The sequence below is a fragment of the Arvicola amphibius genome, chromosome 6 (genome assembly GCF_903992535.2).
Source record: "Arvicola amphibius chromosome 6, mArvAmp1.2, whole genome shotgun sequence".
Classification (NCBI taxonomy): Eukaryota; Metazoa; Chordata; class Mammalia; order Rodentia; family Cricetidae; genus Arvicola; species Arvicola amphibius.
The window spans coordinates 140,963,825-140,981,376 of record NC_052052.2 but is presented as its reverse complement, the minus strand read 5'-3'; the positions used below and the strand labels follow the sequence as shown (position 1 = coordinate 140,981,376).

Sequence of the window (17,552 nt, the reverse complement as noted above, 5' to 3'; positions counted from 1 at the left end):
ATGGCACGTCCCACCCGCCGAACTTAGTGTCCCACACATGGCAAGCCCTCAGCAAGTGGCAGTTGCTTTCAACCTAGGGGAAAAGAGTTGAAAGTTAAAGATGAGCAGATACTTTAAAAGACTCAGCTACTGCGAACTGTCTTAGCACTCAGTTCAGGACCGAGTTTACAAACCAGCTTAGCACTCAGCTTCAAGACGGAGCTTGCAAACTACTCGGTAGATCTGCTGTGTGGCTTCCAGTGTCATAACTTGGTCCCACTTTTCAATTGGATACAGCTTAAGTTCTGCAAAGCCAAAACCATGTCACGCGGTAGATACTATTTATGAAGTTATTGCCTATTTGGGGCCGCTCAGTTAAAAATAACCGAAGCCTGTTTTCATTCTGTGTCAAAAAGGAACAAAACCCATATCTAATAGCAAGACATTCTTCCTTTGTGTTTTATTAAAATACTAACATATTTCTTAAAATCCTCGAGCATAAAAACCCAGTTGTTTACCGTGGCTATGTCAGTGTGAAGTGGCATGTCCCCATTTTCCCTCTTTTCTGGAGGTGGAGCAGGTTTTGCTTTTGATTTTGAGACAGGATCTCACTGTGTGACCCGTGTTGACCTGTGACCCTCTTGCCTTCACTCAGAACAGGATAGGATTATAGGTGTGTATCACCCTATCTGGCCATCACATCTCCTTTTCAGAAATTGCCATAATATTTACAAATGTTTCCTTTACACTGAAAGATACGTTAAATTATTACTGAACCTTGTGGATTAACCTTTTTATGTGTTTGGGTGTATGTGTGTGCCTGCAGGAAGTGTCGGACCCTTAGAACTGGAGTTACAAGTGGTTGTAAGCTGCTGGCCTGGCCGTGTGTGCTGGGAACTGAAATCGAACCTTCTAGAAGAGCAGCAAGTGCTCTTAGCCACTGAGCCGTCGCTCCAGTTTCTCCATTTTTAATTCTAAAATTGTGAAAGGTCCTGAAATTTAGTCATGTGACAATTACTTTTGTGTGATGTGTGTACGTGTTTTGTGTTTAAACATGTGGGGAGGTACCTACGTAGAATACATGTGTGTGGAGGCTAGAACCCAATGTTCCCAAGAGTGGAGTGTTTTCATCAGTCATTATTTTTTTAAAGACCCATTTATGCATTTATGTTTATGGATGGGTGCTTTGTCTGCATACATATCTGCACACCAGAAGAGGCCATTGGTTCTCATTATAGATGGTTGCAAGCCGCCATGTGGTGGCTGGGAATTGAACTCAGAACCCTTGGAAGAGCAACCAGTGCTCTTATCCCCTGAGCCGTCTCTGCAGGCCCTCTACCTTTTCAGACTAGGTCTTTCACTGAGCTGGTAGCTCACCAGCTTGGCTAGACTTGTTGGCTAGTTAGTCCCAGGTATCTTCTGTCTTGCCCTCCCCAGCCCTGGGGTTACAGACAAGCACAACCAGTTACAGCCCTGATTACAGCCAGTTTTTATCTGAACTCCAGTCTTCATGCTCATATGGGAAACACAACTATCTCCCCAATCCCATATTATTTTTAAATTACACCCAAAGGGGGCTAAACTCTCCACCCAGATGAAAGAAACAGAGGTTGGGAGCTAAATCCTGGGGAAAGAGGTGGAGCCTTTTGGGTTTTTATTTTAGACAATTGTGTGTGTGTTTTGTTTTTTGGGTTTTTTTTCTACATTAAGATACCTGAGGTAATGAGTCAAGAAAAAAAAAAAAAGATTGAGCTAGGCTCTTGGTTTTGGAGACTCTAGACCATGGTCAAGTAGATCCATTGCTTTGGCCACTGGTGGAGTGACAGGGGAAAATGCCACGGAGCAAAAATAGTCATCTCATGACCATGAAGTGGAAAGAGAGGGAGAGAGAGGCCAGGGTTCCATAGGTCCCTATAGGAGCACTCCCCGAGTGACGTAAGGACCTCCCGCTAGGCCGCAGCTCCTGAAGATTTCAGTGCTTCCCACAATGCCACTCTGGGGAATGAGCCTTAAGCACAATGGAACTTGGGGAGGACATTCAACACACGCATGCACATGCATGCCTGTGTGCGTGCCTGCATGTGCCTGAGCACATGCACAGAGCCACTGAGTCCACAAGAGGGCATTGAATCCCCCGGAGCTGGAGGGATAGGTGATTATGAGCCGCCTGATGTGGTCACTGGGCACCAAACTCAGGTCCTCTACAAGCGCTCGTTCTCCAGCCCCTGTCGGCACTGTCTGGAAATGTCTAAACGTCAGGCTGTATTGGGTGGAATCCAGGGCAAGGCTTTCACATAAGACCAGTAAAGATTACCACACAGATCGCTTTCAGAGCCGTGTGTGTGCTAACGTTGTCCATTCTTTGACATTTGGTCCATTCACGGCCTGGGTGGAGGGCATACTCAGAGTCATCCCGCGCTGGAGCAGATGAAGCAAGACCTGCCAAACCCGTAGGACACAAGTGCACGCCCAGATGACATCCCCTTCTGAGAAATCATCTAACCACTTCTCACTCCCTGAGCACGTCCATCCCTTCCCAGGCCTTTCTTCCCTTCAGTCCTGGGGGCCCACAGGGGTCTCTGACAGGGCTGTGTCTCAGGATCCTCACAAGCTACCCGTACTGGAGGCTCAAAGATGTGGTTTAACTCTTTCAGCAATTCCGGGTTCTATCCAGACTCCACAGGCTCCTCCACCTCGAGTATAGCCTCCATCAGTCTAGAAAATTCTCCCTCCTAACTCCAGCGTGCCTCCTGGAACCCAGGTCCGGTTCTCTTTTCTTTCTGCACACGTCCGTGGTTTTTCGTTTTCAACTTTGAAGGCCTTACCTACTCCCACCCGCTCCCACCCCCTGAGCCCCTGCAGCCCTATGTTGTCTCAATTCGTGTCCTAAACCAGAAGCCTTCCAATGTTAGCACCCGAGGGAGAGGCAGTCTGGCATTTCCAGTGCCCATGTCATTCTTGTGCACACGCTTGGCTTAGTCCTAAAGATTTTACATATCCTCAGCTATAGTATTCTCCGGCCAATAATGCAGTGGTATGTAACAGGTCAATATAAAGAAAAGGGGTTTGATCCCAGGGTGAGGGCCACATCTGGGCATGCTGGCCGCCTTCTAGCAGTTTCTCAGAATGCTTCCAGGCGTCACTGGGGAAGAGACAGACAACACACATGCCTGTCTCTCCTGGTCTCTCTCCTTTTATGAAGTCTCCAGGATCCAATTGTGGGACTCTCCTCTGATGACTTTCTCAAACCCTCGTCACCTCGCAAAGGCCGCACTTTGTCTGCAGCTACAGGGCATTTAGAAGGAGATGTGCGCACTAGTCTGTAATCTGTGAGGCAAGGGATGATAAGCAGATGACGTGGTGGGAAGCAGTGATAAAGGATGAAATGTGACAAGGATATCATTTCAGATGAGGTGATCAGGCAAGGGCTGATCTAAGGAGGAGACATCCAAACACAAACCTGAGTGGAGTAAGTAGCAAGCCACCCCCTCCCCGTGTGTGTGTGTGTGTGTGTGTGTGTGTGTGTGTGTGTCGGGGGAACAGCTAGTGTAAAGGTCCCGAGATAAGAGCAAACTCTGCCTTCCGGGTGTGCAGCTAGCAGGTCAACATGCTAGGCTACAGAGTCTGTAGCCAGAAGTTGTCCCAGTGACAAACCAAAGTGGGAACCAATGAGTTTATAAGGCTGACGTGCAGAGCCATGGGCAAGAGGTCACCAGAAGGAGTGTGGGTATTCTTAAAATAGCCACGTTGGACAGCCTGTGCTCAGCATGGGTGGTGACTCCCGACTGTGTGGACAGAGGTTCCTCTTCTCTTTGGTTCCCACCTAAATGTTCTCCAGTCCTTCCCAAAGACCCCAAGGCTACATTCAGTTAGGTTAGAATTATATGCAGTAGGGCAGGGATGGCTGTATACTTAGGTGACCCTCGGTGACTCTCCCAATACCCATTCTTTCTATGAGGAAACAAGCCCAGCTATGCTGATATTTTTTCTAGCAAACCCAGCCAAATTCCTGAAGGCAGTAAGGTTTGGGAGATAGTTTTGTACAACACTTTTTAATTTTAATTTATTATTATTATTATTGGTTTTTTTTTTTTGAGACAGGATTTCTCTTTATAGCCCTGGCTGTCCTGGAACAAGTCTGTAGACCAGTCTAGCCTCAAACTCACAGAGATCTACCTGCTTCTGTCTTCTGAGTGTTGGGATTAAAGGCATGCACCACCATGGCCTGACTATACCTCTTTTTAAATTAATAAAAATGTAGTATATGTGCGCACACATGCTATAGCACACTCATGGAGGTCAGTTTTCTCCTTCTACAATGGAAGTTTCAGGGATTGGAGTTAAGTCATCAGACTTTGGTGGCATACACCCTTAGCCACTAGGCCATCTTGCTAGCCCTAGCCTTCTTTTAAAAGACGTCAACAAAAGGCCCTCTTATCTCCTTTGTGGACACCAGGAACTGCTGGTGTAACGGGGGACTGAGAAGGTTTATATGCACAAGCCTGTACTATGGAAGATGGAGACAGGAGGACCAGAAGTTCACTCAAGGTCATCCTCCCCTAGAGAGTAAGTTGGATGCCAGGCTGGACTACATGAGACCCTATCTTGAAAAAAACCAAACCAGGGACTGGAAAGATGGCTCAGCAAGTAAAAGTGCTCGCTGTCCTTCCAGAAGACTTGAGTTCTGTTCCTGACACTCATATAGGGGTGGCTCACAATTACCTTTCACCTCCAGCTCCAGGGGCTCCAATGCCCTCTTCTGACCTCCGAGGGCATATGCACTCAAGTGATATAAACCCAAACCTATACATATGAAAAAAATTAAAGAAAACCAAACCAACCAATGAACAAAAATCCCCAAACAACAAAAAAATTATAACAGAATCCATATAGGTTATATACACAGGCTAATAGTTACTTTTAAATAGGGCAGATGTAATAGAAATGAATATCAAAATAAGAGGGCATATATTTTACATGGAGCATTTTTCTAGGGAGCATCCTTTTTAGGACTTTACGAATGTCAGGTTACATGGTACTCCATAGTTAACTCCTGTCCCTACTTTGCAGAGGAGCCAAGGTATTTGTCCTTGGTCCCACGGCTAGTAAATGGCAGAGCCAAGAATCAGCTTCCACCTCTGACTTTCAAAACACACACATACCAGACAGCGAGTGAGCTTCCCCGCCTCTGACTGCTGTCTGCTGCTAACACCAGCATCGGCCCAGTAGGTGCTCCTGCCGTGGTTCTTGCTCCGGCGGGGGCTGATGGCACACCCTCCTTTCTTTTCCCCTACCGCGTCTCAGCCAGTGTTTAGCAGATCTTGTTTGCTCTTTTGTCTCAGCCCTCTCAGGCTGTTGCCAGTCCCGGAGCACTCTGTTCTTTCTACAAATGTCCTGAGGTCAGCTCTGCCTTCTCCCATTGCCACACATAAGCTTTTTTTATGGCGTACAGCTCTCTCCACGAGCCCTGCCTCGCTGCCGTTTGTTACAAGTCGCTTTGAACGCTACCCGGAGTGTCATGTTCTCCACGCTTCTGTTAACGCAGGCCACGTGCCTCTTTAGCTGAGAGCTGAAGGCCAGGGGTGAACTTGACGGACAGTAGTAACCTGATCTTTCCAGAAACATTGAGCTAGAGGGCAGGTGCCCTTGCCCTTTGGCACTAACTTCGTCCTCCCAGCACTAAGTGGGCACCAAAGGACAGGTGGTGACTATCCATTCATTCATTTAGTTGAGCGCCTAGTATCGACTAGGTAGGCCGTGTGATAAATGCTGAGGATATGGCGGGAGATAAGAGGCCCACTCAGTCACCACCACTGTTAGGACTTATCATGCAGTTCGGTCTGAGGGTCCCCAGCATCCTTTGGGCCTCAGATTCAGTAAAGAAGATAAGTGGCTGGGAACCGAAGCAGAGGACAAGAGGCAGGAGTGGCAGCAAGTACCTATTTCTCTGGAAACCAGACTCCACTGGCAGTGAGAAGACCCCGGTTCTGGGTGAGGTCGCCCGTGCCACATGAGGCACAAGCATGGCATGGAAAACCGGTGGAGCTTGCGCAGCCAGAAATGGCTTGGTTGGGATTGGACTGGGCACACTTAGGAGTCAAAACTCTAGGGATTCAGAGCTGAGACGCTGGTGTGTGCATTCTGATTCTAGGACTGTTGTTTATGCGTGTTACCTTGAGCAAATCTCTTAACCTTCCCGAACCTCATTTTCTTCATCAGTAAAATGGGTTTCCAACAACCCTAGGGTTAAGTGCCTGGAAAGCTTCCCCCGCGCAGCGCCCGTATAGAAAAATACTCGGGAAAGGAGGCAGTGATCCACGCTGCTCACACCTCGTGGGGTTCTCCGGCCTCCCCGGGGTCCCGGCGACAGCCAATCTTTTCCAAGGGACCCGATCCTAGCCCATTAAGGGCGAGTCCCGCTTTGATATATTTATTTGCTTGATTGGGCGGAGCTTGGAGCACAACAAGGAGGAGGCGGAGGCGGAGAGCGCCGAGAAAGGGAAGCCACCCGGGGGCAGCAGGCTAGCCAGGCGGGGCTGGGGAGGAGTCAAGCCGGGTTCCAGCCGCCCGGCGCTGCGCGCAACGAGAGCCTCGGGCGGCGGAGACAGGGGCGGGGGCGACGCTTGTCGGCCAATGGTGCTCGGCGCTACTGCAAGGGCGGTGCAGGAACCCCAGCCGCTGACAGTCAAAGTAACCAACTCCGCCCTAGTACCCGCGGGATCCCGGAGCCCGAGCCCTAGCGGGGTTGAGGCCGCCCAAAACGCGCTGCGAGCTAGCGAATATGGCAGCAGAATGAGGAGCCTTGCGCCGGGTCGTGGTCGCCGCTGCGGTGCTGCAGCTCGAAATCCGCGCTTGGCACACCACGAACCGCATTCTTAGTCGGCCTCCGGGTTATTTCATTCCGCACCAAGGACCGCGCAGAAAGGAGATCCGTAGCCCAGAGAGGGAGCTAGGAAGCGGGAGCGCGACCCGGGAGAGATTCTGCGGGGATGAGCCGGCCATGGGGCGGCCTCGGCGGGGCGCACGGAGACGGCTGGCGCATCGGCGGGACCGCTGCCTGAGCCCGGGCTCCACGGGACTTCGGGGCCTCGTGCGTCCCGGCGGAGTCCCTGACGCTGTCTCCGGGAAGGGCACGATACCTGCGTGGCGGACACTGCAGCGATCACAGCACTGAGGCTCCCGGAGCCTACAAGGTCTGCGGTTCGGTGTGCTGTCACACCGCCGCACGCGGGCGCCTTGCCCGGGGCTCGGCTACTGGTGCAGCGCAGCGAGGTCGGCTTCAGGAGCCGGGGACTGCGGGACTAGCGGGAGAGGCGTGCGCGCGGGTGTTCGATTGGAGATCCCGGCAGAAGCAGAGCCGGACGGACCTGAGCAGCCATGCTTCCCGGGGTGGGCGTGTTCGGCACCAGCCTCACGGCCCGTGTCATCATCCCGCTGCTGAAAGATGAGGGCTTCGCGGTGAAGGCACTGTGGGGCCGCACTCAGGAAGAAGCCGAGGAGCTAGCCAAGGAGATGAGTGTTCCTTTCTACACCAGCCGCATCGATGAGGTGCTGCTGCATCAGGATGTAGATTTGGTGTGCATCAACCTGCCGCCGCCGCTCACCAGGCAAATCGCTGTCAAAACCCTGGGTGAGCGACCCCTCCTCCAGCCCTCTCTTCATTAGCCCGGGTCTTTGCTTCGCACCCTCTCCAATGGCAGAAGCGTACACCCCAGGGATTTCAAACCCATGCATGTTACTCCCAGCTTTGCCATTCCCAGTCCGTGGCCTTCCCCACCTCCACGCTTCGCTCCTGGCACCACCTGGAAGCGTATCCCCACGTGTGTGGTGCGGAGGCTGGAATAGGCTTGGGTTCCAGGTATAGGAACCAGGTGGATCAGATGCAGAGATCTGAAGATGGGTTTGCTGTTCCAGGAGAGGAAACTCGGTCCCCAGCTGTGTGTATTAGTGCTCCGGTGTGTTGGTGCGTGCGCGCCTGGGAGAGGCGAGCGCGCGGCCAGGAACCCTTGAATAAAGGACCGCACACGTGGCAGGGGTTTTCCCCACGGTACCTGTTGTCAGCAGCTGTGGCACCCTATGTGGGTCATTTGTTTTCACTGTAAGTGAGTTTAGTGTGAGATGAGAGACGTGACAGCTGGCCGGAATGACCTTTTTCTGCTCTGGAAGCAAGCAAGGAAGGACGGTGGAAGTGAGAGGGGGCGGGTCTATTAGAACCTTCTCAGATGTGTCAGAGGTTAGTAAAGATTGTAATTTAACCTTTGGGCAGAGCCTCCCAGAGTTGTCTTCTGCTCCAATTGGGAATAATATACCTTATATTCTTAGGAGATGGGCGTTGCTGTTTCAGGGGCAGGGATGCTTTGTGTGGTAACAGGCCAGACGCTGCAATTTCCTTTGGAAACGTGCGATGGCACCTCCGTGTTTTGCCTCCGGAATATTCCCAGACGCTGTGTTTACAAGTAGGTTGGGACTCTGCTGTGCTCAGAGGAATGTCTTGAGCAAGCCTGTCCATCAGCAGCTCTCTTCCATACCTAAAACAACCCCACTTGGCGAGTCCCAGGTGTTAATTGCTCACCCTTGGATGTTAGAGTCTTATTAATTGGTGAAGAAAGAGTAGAAGCTCCTCAACCGGGGGTGTTGCATTATGGTAGAACACCTGTTTGGCATGCACAAGGCATTCGGTTTCAACTCTCAGCAAGGAGAAAAGAATTTTATAAGTTTTTGTTATTGACAAAACCGAGGTGAGTTACATTTTCTTCATGAAGCACCAGAGGTGCTATTATCGGAGTTTACTGTGTGATAGGGGGATAGCTGGGGCTTCCTGCTTATGCGATGGGCTGTAGGCTTTCTTCTTTTCCTTTGTGAGCGCGTTTTCCCATGGCTCTAGGTAGTCTATGATGATGAAAAATGTAGTGGCACTGGATTTGGAAGTGGCCACACAGGCGCTAGACGACTTCCCTGGAAACCCCATGAGGCGCCTCCTGCTTGTGCCTTGGAGGCCGCTCTTGACTGGCTTCACCGTCATGGTTAGGAGGTTGTACACACACAACGCAGGAAGTGGAAAACCCCAAACACTTGTCAGTCTGGCCTTGACTGTTGTGGGGTTTACACATACTAAACGTTTACCTGGAATTTGAATGAGCCACATTTCAACGAGTCCCGGTGAATTGTCCTTCTTTTTCCACAGCCAGCAAAAGGGATAGACCTGTGTGTCCTGGCCTGATAAGGAGAGGGCACCAGACTAGTGAGGTTAGTGGAATCACACACAGTCTCCTTTGAGTTCCAGAAACTTCCTCCAAAGCCCTACTGCTGCCAGACTTTGAGTCACACCCTTCCCCAGCAAAGCCAGGTTCAGCCACCTGTCCTCCATAAGCCAATCAAAACACCCAAATTAGGCTATCCATTGTTTTGGCTCCACCCTCCTGCCAGGTGGACTGACAAGCTGCTAACCTCACCTCCTTCCTTGAGAAGTTTCCCCTCTGGCTGACTCAGGTTTTAGCCTTCCTCTTCTCCCAGCATGAGATTCCTAGGGGAATTCCAGCTTCTTGGGGGTTTATTGTTTTAATCGTCTGATAGCTGAAGCAAGGGCTGTCTCTTTAGAACAGCTTCATTCTGTTCAGGCCAGTTACACTGCCTCAGTGGCGAAGCTGCTGTAGAGATCTTTCTGCCACACACAGTTTGTACACCATTCAGGGCTGTCTATAACCGAGAACTTCTTGTGGGCCGGCTTGGGTGGTAGTTTGCAGTGTATAAAACATTTCACTGTCATGAAAACGGGTCTCTAAGGTAGACATCTGACTGATTTTACAAATGAGGCTACCCTGATTCAGAGAGCTGAGTCCCAGCTACCTATGGCCATATTCCTAGAGAGCTGCACCCACCGGCCAACCTCTCTAGTTCTTTCTGAAGCCTGCTCCATTACCACAGTTCCTTCTGCCACAGATTGCTGGGGAGGTCCTGTGTTGCTTTCTACCGCACCGCTGGAATCGGTTCCCCACATTGTGTCCCTGATGTCTCCTGAATATTTCTGTCTTTGTTACCCTCCCCCCCCCCTTTTTTTTTGCCAAGTTGCATCCCACTATAGACATCAAGGTCCTCAACTAGTTTCTGAATTTTTCAGACGGTCCTGGCTCACCCCTGCTGGGTCATCCTTCACAGTGCTTCAAGTTATAGTACAGAGCCATAGATACGGCTCCATTGTCTTTGCTTTTAGGAAAAGCCTTAGCTTGATGGCATGACAAACAAGAACTGGCCTCTGATGAGACTGGCCATCAAATCCCTGATGAGACTTGAGGCTTATATCCTGCAAGGCATTCAGAATCCTGTGAGCTTCGGCCATCAAGATGGCTCATTGGGTAGTGATGGCTTGCAGTGCAAGTCTGAAGACCTCAGTTTGATCCTTAGAATCCACAAGCAGATGGAGTGAAAGCTGATTTCATGAAATTGCCCTTTGACTCAGTCATATATGCACTGTAGCATAAGTGTATACACACACACACACACATATTTAGGGATATTTGATCATACTGTGACACTCCGAGCCTGTGTTAATAAAGTTAAATTAGGATCAGCAGGGCAGGGTCAGCGACAAGAATTGACCATAGAGATTTTGGAGGACCCAGGATATAATAGAGAGGCAAAGGAAGGAGTAGGGAGGAGCTTGAAAAGGATTTCCTGTCCTTTTTGATCTGGGAAGTATGGAGAGAGGACCGGCTAGTTGCTCCTCTGTTACTGCTTTGCTTTATCAGGTTTCACCCTAATTTGTTAGAACTCATCACGCACACACTAGAACTCCGCGAGTCACAGTTAAGCTACCAGTGGTGAGTTCTTGGAGAGACTCTTGGTTCATTCACCTGCTCAAGCTTCTGCCAGGATCTCTATTGTCCCTGTAGTTGAACAAAGAATTGTGCAGCCTTCAAAACCGATCATCTGTTGGCACCTCCTGAGTGTTGCGCTTCTGCTTCTCCATCCCACCCCTTCCCTTGCGTACCCTTCTAAGCTCTCAGTACCAGGAACCCTTGTACTTTCTAGAACCAATTTGAATGTGTTTGTTTAAAACCCAAATTGTGTTCAGTTAGTTTGAATAGGTTATATATTTACATGGTATAAATTTCAAATACTATAAATATACACAATACACTAAAGTAAGTGCTCCCCATTCTGAGGCAATCAACCTTACTGCTTTTTTCAATATCTTCTAGTCAAGATTTTTCTGGCTACAGTAGTAAGTATATATGTAAGAATTTTCATATTGGCTGGGCAGTGGTGGCATATGCCTTTAATCCCAGCACTCAGGAGGCAGAGACAGGTGAGTTCGAGACTTGGTCTACAAGCAAGTTCCAGGACTGGCTCCAAACCTACAGAGAAACCCTGTCTGGGGGGTGCGGGGGGGACGACACAAAGTTTTAAGAGTTTTCACGTCCCCTTTTGGGTGATTGGTAAAGTCTCATTCGTGCTTCTGGAAACCTGCTTTCTATCATGACATTATTAGCTCATATGTGAATTCAACCAACCAGCAATCAGAAATACTCAAAACCAAAAGAAATTGTACCTGCATGGAACAACTGCAAATGTTTGTCTCGTCATCTCACCCTGAACAACCTAGCGAGACCACTACATACTGTCATCCTGTCTTCCTACCCTATTAGCTATTCTAGGCAATCTAGCGAGGGCGAAAGCAGGGAGCATACACGTAGGTTACACACAAATGCTAGGCTATACTGAAGGACTTGAGCATCTGTGAGCCTTTGTGTACCCATGGGGATTCTGGAACCAATATCCGGAGATAGGGGTAACTGAATACATATGTCTGTGTATGTAATATATTTATGCTATACACACACACACACACACACACACACACACACATATATATATATATATATATATATATATATATATATATATATATACATACATATATTTAGAATGTGAATCCATCCTTGTCATGTTTGGGGCTATCTAGGGTTTCATGAAATGAAAGTGTATTTAACCCATTCCCTGTTATTCAACATTTAGGTTGTTTCCTGTCTTACACAAGCGTGGAATGAGTCATCATGAGGCTCTGCCATTTTGTATAGGCTAGTGTAGTTGTAGCATAAACGCACAAGCTGAGAGCCGGCCAGGGGGTCCTAGTCTCGTTTCATGTGATATAGATACTGCCAGATGAGCTGGCTTCTGACACGCTGCATTTTGTCAGTCTCCTGAGCTGCTCCCAGCAAGGCCCTGGACTTACACATCCCTGGAGTCTAGTATAGTTTGGCTCACACTGTTCAGTCCAGACAGACTAGTAACTCAGGCCAGTACCACCTTCTAGCTAGCCCTGGGTCAGTCCGAGCCTGTCAAAACGGTCCTCTTCCCTTAGGCAATGCGGCAAGCTGTCTGGCTGCCCGCGTAGGCCCAGGGGATTCTCTGTAGCATGGAGAGGTGAATGTGTAGGAGTCTGCACATAATCACAGCCGCAAATGGCATGTCTATGGTTCTCTTGGACGTTGGGCTAACACTCATACTGAGGAGGTATTTGGATTCAAGTTGCCTTGCCTCCTCTCTGCCTCTTACTTCTTAAGTAACTGGGGCTCAGTCCTGGATGCACCACCCACCAGTACTAAGGCCTCTGTTATGTTCCTGGAATTCCCCCAGTCACTTATCTGACTCTGGATCGTTGCACTGGCTCTGGAAGATTGTCTAGATGGCTCACTCCCCTGCATGTGAGTGGTTGGACGACTCTCTCCCCTCCCTTTGAATGACTAACTCTTTCTCTGCAGATCTATATTTTGAGGGAGTGACTTTTCGGGGCCTCCCCTTCCACCTCTGGGTTCATCTCTATCCCTGCTGTCTCTTTTCTGTTCTTGGTGGCATTCTCAGAGCTGGGGAGCCTCATGGGTGTCATCTTAACTGCTCTTTGTCCCTCTGCTGGAAGGCAGCTCTTTGAGGGCTGAGCTTTTGTCTGTCTTGCTCCCTGGATAACTCTTTACCCCCTAGACAGCGCCACATACCTAGCCATCTAGCACACAGGCTGCAAATACCTGTTAAATGACCAGTGAACGCGGAACACCTTTTCATTGTGTGAACATGTGACCACAGGAGTCACAGATTAGGCATGGGCTACACCTATCAACAGAATTCTTTTGTGCCCTGTGTGGTATACTTCCCCCTTCTAACTTCACTGTTCACTGGTGTTATCTGGGGGAGCCCTTCACAATATAGATTCCTGAGCCGGGCGGTGGTGGCGCACGCCTTTAATTCCAGCACTTGGGAGGCAGAGGCAGACGGATCTCTGTGAATTCGAGGCCAGCCTGGTCTACAAGAGCTAGTTCCAGGACAGGCTCCAAAGCCACAGAGAAACTCTGTATCAAAAAAAAAATATATATATATAGATTCCTGGGTGGTAACAGATGAACCATTTCTGCCTAACTCGTGGTTGCAATACTGGACCAGCTAGACAGTGGAGCTGCTAAAGCTCTCCGCCCTTGGGAACAGAAGGGGGCCTCCCTCCCTGAGTAATTATCACGCAGGACTGTGCCAGAAATACCTGCTGCCTTGTGTGGAATGTGATGACACTTGCTGCCATGCTCCCTGTCCTCATGGTTGGAGGTGGCTGTGAAGCCCCAATGGGAATGGAAGGCTTCCCTGGGGCGGCAAGTAAAGCTGGAGTCTTGTTCCTTGAGCTCTGATCTCCCTGCGCCCGAATCTTGCCTCAACTTGTTTGGCATTTGGCATCCTCAGCTAAGGACCTGGAGCAGTGGAGACTTTAGCATTAAGGAGGACTGGGGTGGTGGGGGGGATAGAGGTGAGAACTCCCGGTCTCAGGCCATTGTTGCCACACCAGTGATAATTCGGGCTGCAGATAATGGCAAGGGTGGACTTGGACTTGAGGGGAGTTGTTCTGAAATTCTAGCAGCCCCTGAATTTCCAGTTCTTCCCTGCAGTTTCTTTTGGATCTCTTCCTATCTTAACACTGGGAGGAAAAAAAAAGAAGTGATTGTATTCTCTGGGTTCCTGCCCTGTGCACGGCAGGAAATGATTTTTGGTCTATCAGTTTGGTGCAGAATTGAGGAAGCCCTTGGGTATTATGTAAATGAGAGAAATTACTCTGTTTATGGTTAGGAAAACCCAAGCGTGACCAGGCTCATTGCATCTAACTGGTATTAGGTGCACTTGAATGATCATTTGCTGGATGTGTCGGACTTTGGAGAGGGATAATTCTGCAGTGTATCATGGAAGGAGAAAGTAAATGAAGAAGTTGAGCATTTTTGATACCTGAGCTGGGAGAATGGCGTGAAAGAGGAAATGAAAAGGCATGTTTAATATGCAAGCAAAATTGTGACACGTTTGCTAGCTGTGACCTAGGAAGGAGCTTTGTCACCTAACAGGTCGTGAATGGTTAAAGTAACTAGTTATAGAAATGGTTGGTGGGCCACTCCTGTGTGACTTTGGGGGAGGTAGTCGTCTTCAAAATTACTAAAAATTCAAAAAAAATATTGTTATTATAGCGTGTATGTGCAGGTCTGAGGACAACTTTGAGTTGGTCTCCCTTTCTACTTGTTACGTGGGATCAAATTCAGGTTTCTAGGCTTGCGCAGTAAGCTCTGTTATGCACCGAGCCATCTCACAGCCCTTTTGAAATTATTACTGTGTGGGGGTGTCCATGCGTCACGACAGTCGTGTGGTGGCCAGAGGACAACTGTTGGGGATCAGTTCTCTCCCTTCCACCTGAGTTCTAAGGATCCAACTCAGTAAGGAATTTCACCTGCTGAGCCTTCTCATCAACCCCGCCCAGTATCCATTGCTCTTGAGCCTCCCTTAGTCTCCCCAGTGAAATGGAGCAAATGATACTACCATGTGGGACATTTAAAATGGGGAGGATGATGTCACAACCTGGCCTGTTATCCCCATTCGGTTATATGTATGGGCTCAACAAATATTCATTTCTTTTTGTCGCATGTGATCAACTCTCTAGTTGGCTTATATATGTGATGCTTTTTGTGTTGGGGGGGAGTAGGTGTTGAGATATTGTCTCCCCTTCTAGTACAGGCTGGTTTCGAACTTGGGGTAGTTTCCTTGCTTCAGCCTCCTGGGTACTGGCATTACAGGTGTCAGTCATCATCCGTGCCTAGAGTGAAGGGTTCTTATTTTTCAATTAAAGACATCTCTTTTTGAGACCTCATCTTGTGCATCCCAGGTGGGATTTGACCCCACAATGTAGTTGCCGATGATTTTGACCTTCTGATCTCTTGTCTCTACCTCCTGTACTAGATTGTAGGCATGTACTACCATGCCTGGTTTTTATGCAGTGCAGGGGATAGAACACAGGTTTTTGTACATGCCAGGTAGGTACTCTACCAGGCCCCATGGTGCTTTTGAAATTTTTTTTATTTTCTGCCAGATTTAGAAAATAACACTTTCAAGTTTTCCTCTCTCCCTCCCTCCCTCCTTCCCTTTCTCCCTTCCCCAAAGGGAAGGTATCTAAGCCAAGCTTTTCTTTCATTTTTGTGTTTGCTACAAACTCAGCACAGTCAGCATTCAAGGTCTACAGATTCCACTCTCTCAGATCAATAAATTACAAGTGGAAATTATCCATAAAAAGAAACTGCGTCTGTACCGAACACACAAACCGTTTCTTGTCATTATCCCCCAGTTTAAACGGTGCTTACATCTGGATAGGATTCAGGTGCATAAGGAATATGTGTAGGTTCTGTGCAAACAATGTTTCTTTTCACGAAGGGGGTTTGAGCAAAGACTTCGGCATTCTCCAGGCCAGTAAACCCGCTCTGAAGATCTGAGGGACAGCCATAGTAGCTTCACGGTGATCAGCAGGAGGCACAGAAGTTACCACATCCTCATTCTGACCATGGCTTGTGACAGGGCCGTGGGGCATCTCACGGAAACCAAGAGCTGATCTTGGGCACCTTGGCTGTGTATTTCTAGAGTTAATTTTGCTTCTCTCCATGTGTCAACACTGTCATTCATCTCTGCTCACAGCAGCTCCTCCGCTTCCAATGTGGTAGACGAAAGCTGTCTGGCTTCCTGCTACACACATTATAGGTTCAGCCACCTGGGAAGGGCAGCCCCTCCCCTCTTCCCAGTTCTCCCTGCTTCTTCTGTCTGGCGCTGTCTCCTGGCTGTCATTTCTATGGTTACCTTTAGTGTTTGGATAGAGAAGTGGTTCTTAACCTTTATTTACTTAATGAAGTACATCGTTGCATTGCCTTGCATTGCCTTTCTAGTTGGTCATAGCAAAACAGTAAAAAGAGCTGATGTATGTGAGATCCAGTGAGACCGCTTATTGCTAATATAAGGTCATGTATATGTCTCATATATGCACATATATAACATAGACGCATACATAGATACCACACCGAGGATGAGACCCAGGACTTAAGCACTCTAATCCAGCGTAATTGTCCTGGGGGATAATTACCTAAAGGAAGCCGCTTATGCCTTCAGCTATCTGTGTACTCAAACAATGGCCCGCAAAGAATTAGCATATCTCCAGGAATTGATGTTGGAAGAAGGAAAAGGCTGCCATCTAGTCACCCAGGAAGGGATTTCACACAGTTGTGAAAACCTGTCCGACCACCTTGCAAGAGAAACTGGAGCCAGACGCTGGCTTGTTAGTGATGAGCATGACCACACCTGGCCAGAACTGCTTAGTTATGCATGCCTCTTGCTTTGTATTTAAATCGAATACTCATCTCAGAACCTGGAATAAGGACGTGCAGGGGTGGGGCGGCTGTCACTGGTCCTCTTTCTGTTCCTCTTCCTCATCTGGCCTCTCTCTCTCTCTCTCTCTCTCTCTCTCTCTCTCTCTCTCTCTCCTCTCTTTCTCCCTCCTTCCCTCCCTCTCTCTCAAAAGGTTTATTTTTATTTTGTGTTTGTGAGGGTGTGCCTACATGTATGTGTGTATGCTCAGTGTGTACCTGGTACCCACAGAAGTCAGGAGAGGGCATTGGAGCCCCTAGAACTGGCTGTGAACCCCCATGTGAGTGCTGGGTACCCACCCCTTTGCAAGGGCAGCCAGTGCTCTTGCCTATTGATCTCTCTCCAGCTCCTGGACCCCCTTTCTCTGCTTCTCACTGCTGCTTATCTCTTTAATTGGAGTAGAGAAGATGGAAGGCTGGGCCTAGTTTGTGAGGGCTTGGGATGAGTTTGGGCTTCCCCTTGACTAAGAAGAGAGGACAGGACTTAAATACTTTAAAAGAAAGATATGCTTGCCTGTAATTCTAGGATTTAGGAGGCTGAGGCAAGAGGGTCAAAGTCAGTTTGGTCTACACCAGTGGTTCTCAACCTTCCTAATGCTGCAACCCTTTAATACAGTTCCTCATGTTGTGGTGACTGCCAACCATAAAATTGCTTTATTGCTATTTCATATCTATAATGTTGTTACTGTTATGAATTGTATTGTAAACATCTGTGTTTTTGATGGTCTTAGATGACCTCTGTGAAAGGGTCATTTGTCCTCCCCAAGGGGTCACGATCCACAGATTGAGAACCATCAGTCTACATGCTGAGACCCTTCTCTCTAAATAAATATATATATGTGTGTGTGTATACATATATATATATATGTATATATG

At 48.6% G+C, this 17,552-nt stretch overlaps 1 protein-coding gene across 1 annotated transcript in view; it reads left to right on the top strand.

The window, feature by feature from the left end:
• The first annotated feature begins 6,708 nt into the window (after positions 1–6,708).
• The window catches only part of Gfod1 (glucose-fructose oxidoreductase domain containing 1), a 97,842-nt gene continuing 86,998 nt past the window's right edge, over positions 6,709–17,552 (top strand). The window contains exon 1 of the mRNA XM_038334103.1: positions 6,709–7,609. Within this exon, the coding sequence (XP_038190031.1) occupies positions 7,357–7,609 (253 nt within the window). The 5' untranslated portion in view covers positions 6,709–7,356. The remainder of the gene's footprint in view (positions 7,610–17,552) is intronic.